This window comes from Orbicella franksi, chromosome 12 (genome assembly GCF_964199315.1).
Source record: "Orbicella franksi chromosome 12, jaOrbFran1.1, whole genome shotgun sequence".
Taxonomy (NCBI): domain Eukaryota; kingdom Metazoa; phylum Cnidaria; class Anthozoa; order Scleractinia; family Merulinidae; genus Orbicella; species Orbicella franksi.
Genome location: NC_138156.1, coordinates 10,722,106 through 10,738,110, shown reverse-complemented (window position 1 = coordinate 10,738,110; position 16,005 = coordinate 10,722,106). Strand labels below are relative to the sequence as shown.

Sequence of the window (16,005 nt, the reverse complement as noted above, 5' to 3'; positions counted from 1 at the left end):
TTAGGTACATACAAATATGGCACCAAACCGTACTCCCAATATGAAATAATTTATAGATTAAATTTATGACCCTGACTGCCATAAAAGCTCATTGTTATTGACATGATAAGCTAGAAATATTAACAGCACAATAAAAAGTTCATTTCATTCACAGTTTTGATTACCAGAGCTTGCCTTTATTCAAAAGTCACCAAAAACACTGTTACATAATTTCAAATTACAAAAAAAAAAATTGAATTAACAATGGAGTGATCACTTGAGCACATCTTGCACGTGAGTTATTATATGATCCCATCAATTGATCTAACCTAACTAATCCAAATGAATACAATATTGATTCTTAGAGTGAGCTATGACAAAAAAGAAAAGAAATTGTGATGGAAATGCTCATCGACCCCTCATTCAATACCAAGCAGCTCCACATCAAATACCAAAGTGGCATTGGGAGGGATAGTGTACATGGTTAAGGAAAAGAATCAAACTGTCAACTCTAATCGCCAGTTACTCACAAACAAATGGAAAGGCAGCGATGCAATATAAATGCCAGAAAAGGAGAGAGTAAGCTTAAATTTGCAAGACTACTAGTTTGGATGTTTGAGTGCAAGATTTTAAGTACAGAGATTTTAATGTTTAACATTGAGACGATTTGTCTAGAAAACATTGCTAGATGCAAAATTGATAAGATTAAATAATAATATAAATTTATAATTGTGTGGCAAATCCATGATGAAAAGGAGAATTCTGATCGGTGGTCCCAATTTTGCCATACAGATCGTTAAGATGGACTACTTCCTTTCTAAAACATGCATAAAAGAAAACAGTTTCTTCTTATTATAAGAAGAGAATGACATAATTATTTTACTTTTGTCTGGGGGATGATTTCAGTTTGACTTACGTGAAAGTGGTCTGAAAATGTAAATACAAAAAATGCTGAACTTTGGTGCATGCTTGTCAGCAGAATTTCAAAAGAGCCATTTAATTAAAATAGCAAATACCTTATAGATTGAAATAGCTTGTTCAGTCCTTATTAGGGATTATTACATGGCTGTGTCTCACAAGGACTGGGAACTACCAAACTGACGAATTTGATTGGCTGAAATCGATTTTGACCGTGGTGTAGATTTTCCCATCTAGACTGACATCTAGACCAGCATCTACACTGGTTACATTTTATGGTAGAAAGTTACAAACTAGAATTCAAGTTAGAATATTGGCAATTTTCTTCTAAAAATATTAGCAGAAGTATCAAAAAGCCCAATGAGACAAGAAAGTAAAGAGAATGAGCAAACTTTGATGGATTTAAGTGCAGCTCATCACTGTTTGTAAGCAAAATGTCAGCTAGAACAAACCAGTTACATTAAACGAATTAGATTTTTCTTGTTTGGCATATAATAAACAATCTTACTAACCAAGCTTAGTCGGTCTGTATAGGTCTTGAAAATCTCAACCTTGGTTGTGTGTACAGACCTCACTGCATTCAGTCAGGTATTCACAATCTTGCAATTGGTGAAGATTCTCCCATACAGACCTCCTGCTTGGTTAATACGAGCTGAATATTGGTTTCATTCTTTTTTTGCAACTGTATGGACTGCCTGCTCAACAAGTTTCCCCAGTACAGACTGCACACTACATCAATAACATACATTGGATATTTCAAACTGCCATAAAATCTCACATTAAACATCAATGGCTTCAAATTTCATCATGCTCTTTGTAATTCTGGTATCCATTATGTTCCAGACCCTTTTTTATGACTGACAAGGTCACACAAAACGATTGCACAAAGGTCCTATTATTTAGCCAAGGCTTGAGTCCAGACTTCAGCCAACATGCCAGCCTCTGATTTGCTATATACTGTAAATTCTGGAATTAGCGCCCGGATGCTTTTTTCAAATTTGGGACAAGATGGGGGGCACTTATTCAAGGGAGGTGCTTAATTGAGGGGGGCACTTATTTTTAAATTTTTCCCAAATCATGGTCAGGTATGATTGGTTTTTCATAATATATGTACAGTATGTGTCAGTCTCTCAGAAGTCTCAAAAGGACCCTGTCTCAATTGAAGAACTACATAATAGAACACCTTTAGACAGTCTAGCCCTGCTGCACAAGGTTGGTTGGGCTTTACGCAGCAGATCCTCACTACCATCCATTTTGACATTTAATGTGCAGTGCTTGAATGAGTTGATAATCACTTTCTTGTGATTGAACATGACCAAAACTATACATCCTTTGTTGTCTCAGTACTCTTTCATAAATCAGGGGGAGAGGGGCACTTATTTGAGGGGAGGCACTAATTCTAGGATTTGCAGTATTTTACACGATCTCACAATAATAGAAACATGTAAAAGGATATACACCAGGGTAGCCCTGGGGCCCATAACCATAATCAGGTGAGCAAGTCAGTTTTGCTCGTTCGCCTACTTTCATCTGAAACAAAATATCAAATTCAATTTTATTATTTGGGAGAGAGTATTATGTAAAACTGGAACAATACAATACTGTACTTTGCCAACATGGTAATCAATTAATAAAAGATCTGAAGGGAATAAAACAAACCAAAGCAAAACAAAGCAAAATACCAGATTGTGATATTTATTTATTTATTCATTCCTTTGTTCATTCATTTGTTCATTATTCGTTCGTTCGTTCGTCCGTCCGTCCGTCCGTCTGTCCGTCCGTCCGTCCATTCCTTCGTTTGTTCGTTCGTTCGTTCATTGGTTGGTTGGTTGGTTGGTTGGTTGGTTCTTTCATTCATTCATTGGCTCGCTCATTTGCTCGTTCGTTTATTCATTTAAAATTTATTATTTTTTCGGTGGGCTCCCACTGAGCATGCAGATGTGCAAGATACAATGCTAACCATTTTATTCCGACCACTTTTTACAAAACAATCAGAAGCCTGCAGATGACTATTGCAAACATCTGACAATATAGGTGAGATTTCTCACTAGCATTCCTTTTGTATGTTCTGACTCAAGACATAAAGTATGTTTTCGTTAAATCCATATCAACCACACATATTTCAGTAATTACAGACTATAATTTTGTGACAGAAGAATAATATCCTTTGAGATGCCATATGGCCACACCAAAGCTAGCAGAATGTCTGATGCCCAAATTTCACAGATGTCAATGAAATTACACAAAAAATGTTGAATTTAGTATTGAACATTGAATTTACTACTTGGCCCAACAGTTTTATTCAGGACTGGACAAGTTATCCACTTACATCTGACTGGTTTATAAACAATGGAAAGAGGTGGGTTACATCATAGCTTGCACATTCATCAAACCTGAAACTGTCCCTTTACACATTATCAAATATAGTGAATACCTTTGCTACACCTTCATCCCAACCTGAAAAAAAAAAGCTGACAGTTATAAGGCAACCATATTGTTACTACAGGGTAACAGTTAATTAAAACTAGATTTAATACAGTCGAACCTCCCATAAGTGACCACCCAAAATGTCAAGCCTAGGGGGTTGCTTACGGGAGGTGGTCGCTTACAAGAGCTTAGATCATATTGGGTCAAAATTTTGCCTCATTAGCATTATGGTAACTGCAGAGACTTACCCTACATGTATGTTTCAAACGTTTTATGCAAGTGAAAAGTCGACTTCGAAATAAAATCTGGTACTTCCTATTGAGAAATTTCAGTCTGGCCTTGTACTTCTCAGTACAACACCTTATCTTATTATCCATATTATCTGTCAAGTGGCCACTTATGAGAGGTTAAAAACAAAAGAAAATTTAAAACTTTTAGTTCTTATACTAAAAAGTCACTAAACACGATTCTCAACATCAGACTCAGCCTTCAAACATCCTATTTCTCACTGTTTTCGACGTTTTCCCCCAGCCAAGCAATCAACCATAACGGCAGCTGAACAGGCGACAGTACGTGATCACTGAGAATATCCAACAATTAATTAATTAACTAAATTTAGGACATTTATTTTAAGATAAAAGAAAATAAAATATTAAACAGATTGTTCAATTTGTACATTACTTTGTGTGATATACCTTTTTGACACCATGTCCTGCAATATGTAGGTAGTGCCCCAAATGAGCTTTCTGATGTACAAGGAACAGCTTAATAATTAATACACCACTTGTGTTGATATGCCATCACACTTCAGTTGGAAAAGCAAGTTAAGTTTGTGAAATGTTTATGAAGGCGATGCATGTGTGTCCCAGGATGCATGTTACAAATTCAGTCCTCTATAGCACTAAAGAGGCACTTAAATAGTTATACTGGAACATATCTGCAGATGCTGTCCGATACAACGCCGTTCATTACATGTTTACACTAGCACTCCACTATATGTTACAAACTGGTAACTGGTATGGATCATTGAGCCGCCATTTTGGATATCCTCAGTGACCACATAATATCGGTCCAGTGTTTCAGCCAGAAAATTTTACTTCAGGGCCAAAGTGGCCCCTGAAAACCTAAGATTTTAGGGGCCAAGTTTATTAGGAAAGGGGCCAATAAATTGAAAGCTACAGAAGGAAAAAATGCATCAGGAAGGAAAATAAAGCAGTTTATTAGGATCTATGATAAAATTTAATAGTAAGTGTGTAGGCTTACATGACATAGTCAGTGATAAAAGGGTTTGCAGTGCATTATACATGTAGGGCGATTTCAAACATGGTCTCTCCAATGTGAGAGAATCAATACAAAGCAAAAGGAAGGATTGACTTCTTTTCTTATGTTGAATGTTTTAGAAGCAAAGATCTTTCATTATGGTTTTATAGAAGGACATAATGTGTCACAAAATAACCGTTATTGATCGTCAACACAAAGAAATGTAGTCACATTGCATTGGCAACCTATTGGCTGCAATTTCAAGCCCTCGGATAGCTTTTAAAATACTATGCCTGTGTTATGCCGGCAGTCTTGTAAAAGGAAAGGGCCAACTTGGCCCCTCTTTTGTGTTTTAGGGGGCCTTCTCTGATTACATTGCAGGATTCCCGCAATGGCACAGTCTGGCGGAAACACTGTTATCCTGTCATTATGATTGATTGCTTGGCTGGGGCAGAGACATCGAAGACAGTGAGAAATAGGATGTTTCAAGGCTGAGTCTGACGTTGAGAATCGTGTTAGTGACTTTTTAGTATACCCCTATTAGAGGGATACAAGAGACCATGAGAGATATAATTTTATGCCAGCTTACTCGTTCAGCTCTTACCGATGTTTTGTTTCTGACCACCGGTAGGCCACAGGCTTAGGCCTAGGCCTAGGCCATGGCCTACCCCACGTTTTGTCCACACCCCTGGGAGGGGGGATGTTGATACATGCATGTCTCAGGTCACTCATTACCTGGGGTATCCGATCGATGGAATCGATAATCGATGACAATCGATATCAATCGATAGCAATCGATATCAATTAATCGATTGATATTGATAATCGATGACCAATCGATATCGAAGATTCGTGTGGTTATCGATTGGTATCGATTATCAATACCAATCGCTAGATAAATTGGTATCGATTGGTATCAATTGGTTGCAGATTGACGGAACCAGAATCGACGCATAAAAAACACAACTTTTGTACGCAGTAATTGTAAACACATTTCATTTTATGTGAAAAGGAGAACAACACAGAAATAGCTGCATGTAGTGACCAAAGGGGATCCACAAGCTCGGACTGTAGGTGGCCGAGCTGTCCACAATGGTTCACAACTTTAAACGTGTTTCCCCGTTCTCCCCTCTTCTTTGGCAAAGATGATAGCATTTGACGATGCACCTTATAAATTCAGTAATACCCCGGACGTCTTGCGTAGACATTGTGACACGGAAAGGCAATGACGGGAAGTGAGTAATTCGAGTACACGTGCAACGGGGTATATTCTCTACATTGAGAAGACTGGGTCAGAATTTGTTTTACCAATTTGGTCCCCAGGGCTTCCTAAAATGGCAGATAATCGGACAGGTAGCGTGCGTGAAGTCTGTACGGGGTTGCTGAGCCAATCGATAGCAATCGATGAACGGTTTTTGTGTGGTTATCGATTGGTCATCGATTGGCCGATACCAATCGATGCCAATTAACTAATTTTATCGATTGATATCGATTGATCGATTGAATTTCCGATCATCGGTTTCCATCGATTGGATACCCCGGGTCATTGACATCTCACTGATTTTTTTAGTGGTCAATTTGTTTCTGTATGCTTCGTTGTTAGCAGCGTTGAGATATATGTTAATAAGTGGCCCGGTATTGAAAGTCGCTCCAAATAGGCCAATATTGTGTTAAAAATGCAATATAGGGTTACTTTTGAACACGAGATGTATTTCAACTCTCACCTTTTATGACTTGGCCCGTACCGAGCTTGAAGCGAAAAGGTCTCCCTTTATCTCTTGAAGAATCGAACTTTTTGCCGTCTGTTAGCGTTCCTGTAAAAGAAGACAAGCTACCATACAAAAGGGATCGACGAAGTGTATACTGTAGCCTTAAAAGTATACCACTAAATTTACGCTTCTGTCAATTCTAAGCTCAAATATGCACACACACATAAGCTTAGTGTACCAAATGTTAAGTTATCAAACAAAGCTACCAGTGTAATGGACAACGACTGTCTGCCCTGTCATAGGAGAAGCTCCACCACCCTCTTTGATTGTCTCCTTTTCAACTCCCATGATTTGGCGTTCGATCTCTCAGCTCCACAACGAAAATCTTTCCGTGCGCTGAGACACCACGTGACAAATGTTAGACAGCAACTTACTGTCATGGGCTGTCAGCGTGGTTCTTTGTTTCCATACCCCATCCCTTGCATTTTTTATACTTTAACTGCAAAAAACAATTTTACGGCCAGTTTTTTTTTTTAATTATGCATTAATATTTATTTCTTATTCTTTAATTTTATATAACATCAGTGATTACAAATAACGCAGTGCTGAAAAACAACGGTGGAACCTGATGTAACCGTACTTCTCACCCCACACTGGACAGTACGAACTGTTGTTGGTTTGTTTTGTTTCGGTCCAAGGTTCCTTTCACTCACTGCGTTTGAAAGAAAACAAGGCAAAGCTGCCCTTGAACTGTTTTAGCTTCGGTGTACTCTTTTACGGGATTCGTCATCCAGAAAGAAGAGCGTTTTTCAAGTATTTCAAGCCAACAAGTCACAGAAATATCAACGCAGCTCAGAAAGATTGGTGGGTTATATCTTTGTGCCCCTTTTATCACAACAGCTTCTTCAACGCTGTTCAATGGTAACGTGCAGAATAAGCTTAAATTCGGATAATTTGCGGAGTAATAAAGGTATGTTGGCTTACTTGTTGTTACTCGGGGCATTTCCTAGGTACTTATTTCACCATGATCTGTCTTCTTTCAATTTTGCATCTACATCAAAGTCGTACTGCGGAAAATTAAAGAAGTTCGCATTCGAGGATCGAGGATATCTACAGTAATTTTGATATTCGTCGACAAAAACGCTTACGTTTATAAACTTAAGTCTTATGTAATCGAGAGATTATCTATGTCACGAGTCACATTGTTTTAAAACTTGTTCACTCATTCTCTCGTGTTGATAATTACCTTTTCCCATCCTTGTATAAAGCTTTAGTTTTATTTTTTGGCTGAAATAGATGAGTTAATACGTCAAAATTTATATAAAAGAGACTGTGCTAAGAATAACTCGATCTACAGTACATGTACAGTCACGAAGGCAGTTTAATGCAAGGCCACATGTTATGATCAGCTAGCCGTTCCAATCAAATGATCTGACTATATATAATCAGTGAAAGGATAAACAAAGGTACTAAAGTGTCTAAAGAAACTGTTTTCTGTGTCGGCCGGCAAATGAAACACAAAATACAGAGCTATCATAAGTTGATAAAGGTAAATTAACAGCTATAGAGAGTTTCTGAAGGTTACATTTCAATCAACAGCCTCTTGCTCTGATGAAGGGCAAACACTGACCCAATACTTGAAAGCCAGTCTTCACAAACTGATCGCTACAGTGATTAATTAATTTACCTCAGTGAATTTCAAGTTGATAAATAGCTATATGTTAAAAGATCAAGTCTCCAAAATTATTTGTCAGTCTATTTATGTCAAAAAGGGTCACCTGACAAATATAATGTGATTCATTCAATTCAAACCTCCCTGGGGGCAGATTGTCAGATCAGGGGGATGTCAGACGGGTGCTTGTAAGCTTTCATTCACACTTGCCCATTTGACTTCTGCACTTTAAGGTTAGTGTCAAAAACAAGATTAGTGTCCTGCTGCTAAATGATGTTAAAAAGGCCATGTCTCCAATTATGTACCCCCATTCAGCGCTTGAAATTAAAAAAAAAAAACCCAGGTGTTTATATCGAATTGTTATATGGTACATTTCAGGGCCAGCGTTAAGGATCATAACCAGTAATGTTCCTGGCTGTGCTTTTTTCAGCTGAGTATGTTTGATGTGCCCTTGGTACTATGGCTGAACTTGTCCCTGGGGGCGGGACTCCCATCTATAAGGACAGGGCTTGTCGGAAATTTTGAAAAGAATCCCGGTATAAGAGATACCAAGGTCCTGTTTTGTGGGAGTGGCTTGAATTTTTTTTCACCCCTAAGTGGCATCAGCCCTAAAACAACACATTATCTCCTTTTATATTTTTTTTCAGCTCAATACCGTAGCTAAAAGGTACTAACAGCTCAGGACTGCTGGGGCCTTCTGAGGTTGAACACCCTAAGAAGTAACAAAACTGCGTTTTAACCCCTAAAAGGTACCGTGAACACCCCTGTCCTTTTTATATGGGAGCCCCCTCCCCTCCCCCCCTTCCTGGGGAAACTTGCCTGTTGTTGATACAATTCATCCACAAAGTAGCAAGCTAGTTTTGGGTCTGATGACCAAGGCTAGCTAAAGGTAAATCAAACCTTCAGGACAGCCCAGCATGCATGTATTTATTAATGGCTGAATTAACAAAGTTTCTGGATTGATAACAATAACCTTTTCACCATACTGGTAGTAGGGACTTGATCACAGAAAGAACTCCTTCTGTCATTTTCATAGACAACGTCAGATCAGCATATAATGGGTGGAGCCGTAAGTGCAGGAAAAGACAACGATGAGCTGGTTGACAATTTAAAAGAGATGAACTACATCAAATCACCAGAAGTTGAGCATGTCTTGCGGATTGTGAACAGGGCTGACTATTTTCCTGAGGAAACAAAACAACATGCTTACAAAGATTTGGCTTGGAAAAGTGGGAACATACATCTATCAGCTCCTTGCATTTACTCTCAAGTCCTAGAATCACTTGAACTGAAGGAAGGATTGTCATTCTTGAATCTTGGCAGCGGTACTGGTTACTTGTCAACTATGGTTGGCTTAATTATTGGTTCTAACGGCATTAATCATGGGGTTGAATTGTTTGAGGATGTCGTCGAATTTGCGGAGGAGAAACTCAAGATGTTTAAAAAGACTAACCCAGTTTACCAAGGAACAAATTTTGGTGAACCAGTGTTTATCGTTGGGAACTGTTTGTGTCTCAATACACATTATAGACAGTACGACCGTGTGTATTGTGGTGCAGCATGTCCTAATGAAAATGAAGAGTACATGAAGTCTTTAGTGAGAGTGGGTGGTATTTTGGTTATGCCTTTCAATGACAAGGTAAATAAAATATATCTGATAAATCACAGTTATTAGTAAGTATTCCATACCATCAAAAGCACCACAAAAATTATGCAACATTTAATTTATTTTGGAAAAAACAATGATGGTATTTATAAGCTTGGTAGGGATAGAAATAAATAATTAATGATTTAATAATTTATGATAAATTCAAAAGTAGTAGCACATCTGACTGAGGGACGTTTTGATATTGTCCACTATGTCCAGATCAAATTGAAGTTTAGAAGTAGACAGTTTTTTTTTTCTTTTTGAGGGAGCAAAACCAGAGAACCTGTGGATAAAAACATACACACCAAGGACACAGTCTAACCAACAACCAACTCAAGGTCTAATCATGACACAAAATCTGAAATTTGAACCTTCATGGACCACATTTATAGAGGAAGGCAAGCTCTAAAATCACTGCATCATCCCTGTTCCTCAAACAGATCTATAGATGCAAAGGTGTTTAATCAGTCAATCAATGACACAATAATTAAAATTATCGACGAGACAGATCAGAAAACAATTCTGAGTTCTCCTAGCATGAATTAAACCTATAACTTTTGAACCTCACACTGGTTGGAGACTCATAGAGCTGGCTGTCCTCTTACACAGATGCTCTTTGAGCTTGTCACACAATGCCCAAAGAACATCTGCATAGGAGGCTAAAAGCTGGTAGGCAATATGGCTAGTTTTAATATGAGACACTAAAAAACCTGACAAAAAAAAAAGAAATTATTAATTGTAAATTCTGGGAGAAACATACAGTTGGAAAAAATCTGACTCTCAGATGGTATTTGAACCCACGACCCTCCGTGATCTAGTTGGATGCTCTAACCACTGAGCTACTGGAGACTCTATGGTAAGCAAGGGTCAAATTGTGGGTATCGACTGGAACCGCATTGTGCGGCTACCAGCCACGGACTGACTCATATGAACTCACTGACAGCATCGCAGGTTAAAATCCCATCTGGGACTTGGATTTTTTCCGAGTATACATTTCTCCCAGAATTTACACTTAACATCATGTTGTTGTTGTTTCTCCATTAAAAATATGAAACTACTACATAACGGCACAACAGGTGATTTGAGCAAAGCATGTTTTAATTAAAACCACGTATTAAAAGTTTTCCTAATGATAAGGGGATCTTTTTATAGAACTTTACTGTACATATTTAAAATGACTTCTCATACCAAGGTTAGGGCTTATGAGCTATTCATGGTGCACTTTTGGTTGATACTGTGACTCTTTGACCCCTGAAAAAAGCTGTGTAGAATGCGTCGCATCGGGGAGACCGAGTGGGACACTGAGGGTGTACTTCCAGTGTCTTTTGCCCCGCTGATCAGTTGCAAAGAAATGAAGGAAGGATTGGAGCCATTCATTGAAATACGTAAGTTATAAATATGATTGATGCCAAAGGAACAAAATTCACTACAGGTAAAACGTTAATAGGTAAAGGTAATGCCTGCAATATAGACCCCACGCTAGTTCAATAACATATATTTATTATACATTGAACTCACTACCTCTTTTCTGATTGGCCAAAAACGTACAGTGAATTTTCGAAATCAGCACCTGTGACGTCATAACTGCAGATTATACAATAATCATGTCAAGGACACTCAAGGTCACTGGTAATCATGTCATTTATGATGGTGGTGCATGATTTCTAAGGGTAAACATGTAGAGTTCGCGCGCTTTGTGTTGCTTGCCGTCAGGTTATCAGCCTCAGCCTTTGGCTTCAGCTGATAACCCCTACCTTGACCTTGATTATTCTGGATATCACAAAAACCTCATCTAGTAATTGTTTAATAACTAATATGTGAACAAAGAAAAATAGAAGTGGTTCCACACAATTGTAGGGGTGCTCAATACAAACACATGTAGAGCGAAATACAAATTTAGCGAGAAACTACAGTTTCTCACGTTTCAGGGTCAAAGCAATCATCAGACTGTGCCCATGGCAGCAGTTGAAACAAAACAAACTGGCTCGTGGAGGGCGTGTGGACCAATCCTGTTTTTGATTGGCTGCATAGAACTTATTCACAGGAACTTATTTGCAGGCACGAGAATAAGTTCTATGAAGCCAATCAGAAACAGGATTACTCCACACGCCCTCCATGAGTCAGTTTATGTTTTGTTTCAACCGCCGCTATGGGCACAGTCTGCTGATCGCTTTAAGCGTGAAACTCCAGTAATTTAAGTTTCTATCTCAATTTGTATAACTGATATATATTTATTTATTCATTTTGCAGCTACACATCCAAGGTACCTCCAAGACCTCTGCAGACTTGTAATTAGAAAGGCTCTTGGCCCCGAAGGAGTGAAACGACTAAATGATCTTCCCCTCCCTCAAGCACTTGTTATGTACCTGAACTACTTTCATGAATGCAGGCAAGAGTAAACTAAAAATAATCAACCTATCCATGCAGTAATTTTCAACAGTACTGGTAATTATTCTTGCTGGTAAGACCATTGCAGTTATAGTTTGATTTATTGCCCAGGGTGCTGAGATTGCAAAATAAATAGTCATTTCCTGTGTTTCATGTGGAATGAAGTGCTCAGTAAGGGCTGTAACCCATAACAGCTACTATGGCCGAGTATGTTTGATGGGCCCTTCATGTTATGGGTAAAGTTGTCTGTAGTTGATACAATTCACCCGAAAAGAAACAAGTTTGCTGCGGGTGTGAAGATCAAGGCTATAGGTGAATAATAACTTAATTACAGCCAGTGCCCACTGTTATGACACTTACTCTGAACATTTGGTTTGAAGGATGCAAGTATTTACAAACATATGGCTTTCTTTTATTTATTTGGAGCTCAAGAGAGTGAGTGTTTACATGTATTCTCTATGCAGTGAGATATGTTTCAACAAAGCTTCTGAGACATAACTGTGTTGATTGTACAGGGTGAGTTTCTTGGAGTGGGGGGACTATTTTCACTTAAAATGTTATTGTAAGGTTCTAGAAAATGTCCATGAAGTCATTGGTAGGACATTGATAATTTCTGGTACAACGCATTTCTGAGTAAGCGGCACATGGTGGAAGATGCAGGATTGTTAACTTAGAAATACTATATACTGGTCAGGAGCAGTTATTGTAAAAAATCCTGACAAAAGTGATCAATTAATTGTTGTATTTGGGTTACTTAGTTGTACTATTCAGAATAAGTGAAATCGTTACAAAGGGACAATTCTGTAGATGAGAATACTGATTATGACTTTTACGATTTTCATCTAGTGATCAATGAGAATCGTAGCCTAAATACATTGCATGCCCAAATAATTTGTACATTTTGACAACCTTTGAGAATTTCAGAAAATAATTTGGACTGCTTTCTTTTTTAATACAAATTGGGCCCAACAAAAAGCACCCTGCACCGACCTACTACAGTGTACATTAAAACACTGGTAACCCTTTGCATGTAGATGGATGTCTGTAAACAGGTACATCCTCCAAATATTTTGCTTTTAAAATGAATGTAAAGAACAAAAAATGTAAACAGCATCCTTGGAGACCCAGGGGCAACTGGTCAGTGGAGCAGGGCTTGAAAAATGTGCCATCTGGTCGTCCGGGACAATTAGATTCTCCTTCTGGTAACTTTTTACTCCTACTTGCCCAGTGGGCAAGGGATCAGGCAAGTCATCTGCCAACTAAATCATTGAAAGAGCAAAATATTGCGCAGGACAACAAAATTCAAGAGCCACTTACTGTACTTGTCCCAAGGGCGAGCTGGAATTCAATTTTTTTTTTTTTTAACCTGTGGAGGCAAGGGATAAATTAAAACAACGGGAAAAACTTCACTGAAAGAATTTTTTTTGCCGGCAAAGTTTTTCCCGTGGTTTTGACTTTTCCTCATTCCCACTGACTGCCCCTGATTTCCGAGGATGTGTTAACAGTGGACTAAAGTATATTTAATGCCATGATTTGTGTTTAATAGCTGATGGGTTTTATGCAAAATAATGATGAGATGTAAATGAAAGGAGTTTAGCAGAACATTTTTTTGCATGGATGTTATTATTTTCATTTTCATATATCACTTCACTGGCCTACTGGCTATGGAACTTTACAAAACATGCATCATCTGTTTCTTTGTTTGAGAACAATGGCCACTTGTCTTTTTGCACTGGTGCATGCTTATTAAAGTATGAAAGTTATAAGTTTTGATTTAGTTAAATTGCACTGAGCTTTGTAGTCTTGGTGGAAGTCCTTTTCAACTATGTCTAAAAGTCAACATAAGGTCAACTCGTTGCACATCAAAATAGTGGTGTTAATGTATTAAATCACTGCATCCTTTGATATTTTTTAGTTTTCAATTTTCAAGTCTTGGCATTCTTATTGCTTGTATGCTGTAAACTGCTGCTTATTTATAAGCCCTGGGCTCATACAACTTCATAAGGGCTTTTAGATGGGCTTATAAATGGAGGGGCTTATATACAAGGGGGCTTATAACCGGAATAAAAAAAAACGTTTCGAAATGAGCTGTAGCTGCCTTGATTTTTCATGTACTGGTTTTTAATTAACCTGAAAGACATCAAGGAAAGCTTGAAGGGGCTTATATCCAGGGGGGGGGGGGGGGGGCTTTCGTGTGCAACCGGATGTTTTTTTTTTGGTTTACAGATAGATGAGCCTATAAGCAGGGGGGTTTTAAGTGGGGGGAGGAGACTTACAAGTGGCAGTTAACAGTATTTATTTACAGGTGTTAATCTTAAACTACTTTAGTTTGTGGTAATAATATTATTACACAGAAACATCACAAAGAAGCCATTCCTGCAAACCTTGAATTAGTTTTAAATGACAAATGGCTAACTGTATGTAAATGTAATGGTCTTTATGTAGCTATCCACATCTGTACAGCAATAAATAAATAGAAATAATGGTTGCTAAAGTTTGTTATGGTTATGTGCCCTGTATTCAGTAGATTATTTTTGCTTTGGCCATGACAGCATGGGTTTAACTAATTTATGTAAGCACAGCAATAAATATTGTATTTACACCAGGAGTTTTTGTTGTACATTTCTGTGCTGTGATGTACTAGCAGTACATTAAACACTCACCTACATGTATAAGGACCTACAATTTTCTGTGTTAGCATAAAATGTAACCTCTACTGATGATTTTTTGGGAGGTGCAGCGGTCTCATGGTTAGTGCACTCGTCTCTAGATTGAGTGCTCCAAGCAAGACACTTTACTCTCACAGTTCCTCTCTCCACCCGGTAATGGCAAACTTAATGCTGGGGGTAACCGTACAATTGGCTAGTATATATATGTATTTTAGGGTATTTAAGCCAAATACACTGCAGCAAATAAGAAACCCTTTTCAATTTTTAGGCTCGATGGGTCTGTATAGGGATTTTTTTTTAAAAATGCCAACTTTTAGCATGCAGATTCTGAATATATATAGGATCTCATAGATGTCTGTTCACTATAAAGTAAACTATGTAGTTCATAGTTCTAGCTTAAACTTAAGTCTGTGTAGGTAGGGAGAAGCAATATCCCTTCAAGTGGTCACTTGGTGTGAAAGCTACCAGCCATTTTCTTCTCTGTATATGCCTCGTTTGTACTGCATTGACTGTGCAGGCTAGCAGTGCAGAGGTTGGGGAGAGAGAGAAAGCATGCGGAGAATGTTCCCGCGCACCCTGTTTCCTCTTTGTCCATCCCCTAGGGAGCTTCTGAGGAGGGGCAAGTACCACACCCAACAATATAAACACCAGTGCATGCAACCACAAAATCCCAGTCTGAGCAGGCTATTGGACACGACTTCCTTTGCACTCTGATAAAACATAATCAGGGAACTGCAGCTGGATGACTATGTGGTCTTGAACCCTCGTTACTCTGGCTTCCGTAGCTATAGGAAAGCCCGAGTCATAAAATTCAAGCCGTTGTTGGTCGCGAAAATGGCGGTTATGGTCCCAGGCGTTCCATGCGTAGACCGTGTAAACTGGGCACGAAACGCGACATTGAATACTCGCCCTTCGTGACGGAATGCGGTGTTTTGCGAGGAAAGTTTCGGCAAGAATCGCGCCTTATACGTTCATGTCACATACAAAGATGTCGATCGTTTTCGGAAAGGGTCGGTCCACGAATGCGCCAGCCAGGTAAGCAAAGTTCACGCTCGAAACGTTCTCGTGAGATAACAGCTGAGCCGATCGCGGTATGAATTCAAACTACGAAAACGCTGACAAAAAACAGGTAGTATGTGGCTACTGCTGTTATTATTTAGAACATGAGAGTAAAAAAAAATCATGTTGCAGTAAAACGAGGTAAATACGAAAACGTTGTTGGACTCGTAGCTTATTAACACCTGCGACTTGTTTCTTGCACCGCGCAAAATATGTCTATCTCCAAATTTGTAAAGATAGGACTTTCGGTAACTTGAGTTAAATATCTAAATGCCT

The 16,005-nt window shown here is 38.5% G+C and overlaps 2 protein-coding genes across 5 annotated transcripts; one reads left to right on the top strand and one right to left on the bottom strand.

Annotated features, from left to right (window-relative positions):
• Positions 1-142: 142 nt before the first annotated feature.
• Positions 143-6,711, bottom strand: LOC145462627 (peptidyl-prolyl cis-trans isomerase FKBP1A-like). The gene is made up of 5 exons (XM_081446200.1): positions 6,560-6,711; positions 6,309-6,398; positions 3,332-3,354; positions 2,354-2,427; positions 143-453 (listed from the first exon to the last, which is right to left on the bottom strand). The coding sequence occupies exons 1-5, from the start codon at positions 6,639-6,641 to the stop codon at positions 399-401; spliced, it is 324 nt and encodes a 107-aa protein (XP_081302326.1). The 5' UTR covers positions 6,642-6,711; the 3' UTR covers positions 143-398.
• Positions 6,712-7,011: 300 nt separating this feature from the next.
• On the top strand, positions 7,012-14,181 carry LOC145462528 (protein-L-isoaspartate O-methyltransferase domain-containing protein 2-like). 4 transcript variants are annotated; one of them, XM_081446058.1, is made up of 5 exons: positions 7,012-7,157; positions 8,613-8,714; positions 9,002-9,604; positions 10,875-10,998; positions 11,864-14,181. In XM_081446058.1, the coding sequence occupies exons 3-5, from the start codon at positions 9,023-9,025 to the stop codon at positions 12,010-12,012; spliced, it is 855 nt and encodes a 284-aa protein (XP_081302184.1). In that variant the 5' UTR covers positions 7,012-7,157; positions 8,613-8,714; positions 9,002-9,022; the 3' UTR covers positions 12,013-14,181. The 4 variants fall into 4 exon arrangements, with proteins under 4 accessions (XP_081302184.1, XP_081302182.1, XP_081302181.1 ...); XM_081446056.1 differs by lacking the exon at positions 8,613-8,714; XM_081446055.1 differs by lacking the exon at positions 8,613-8,714 and having other exon boundaries at positions 7,012-7,263.
• Positions 14,182-16,005: the final 1,824 nt, after the last annotated feature.

Bases quoted from the DNA above. Each gene is read 5' to 3' on its own strand.
- LOC145462627 (XM_081446200.1), bottom strand. From the start codon at position 6,641: ATGGGAGTTGAAAAGGAGACAATCAAAGAGGGTGGTGGAGCTTCTCCT. The intron at 3,355-6,308 runs GTGAGAGTTGAA...TTTTTTTTTCAG, and splicing joins TACGGGCCAAGTCATAAAAG to GTTGGGATGAAGGTGTAGCA. The intron at 454-2,353 runs ATATCCTTTTAC...AACCATGTACAC, and splicing joins CCCCAGGGCTACCCTGGTGT to TATCCCTCCCAATGCCACTT.
- LOC145462528 (XM_081446056.1), top strand. From the start codon at position 9,023: ATGGGTGGAGCCGTAAGTGCAGGAAAAGACAACGATGAGCTGGTTGAC. The intron at 9,605-10,874 runs GTAAATAAAATA...CCCTGAAAAAAG, and splicing joins TTATGCCTTTCAATGACAAG to CTGTGTAGAATGCGTCGCAT. The intron at 10,999-11,863 runs GTAAGTTATAAA...TTCATTTTGCAG, and splicing joins GGAGCCATTCATTGAAATAC to CTACACATCCAAGGTACCTC.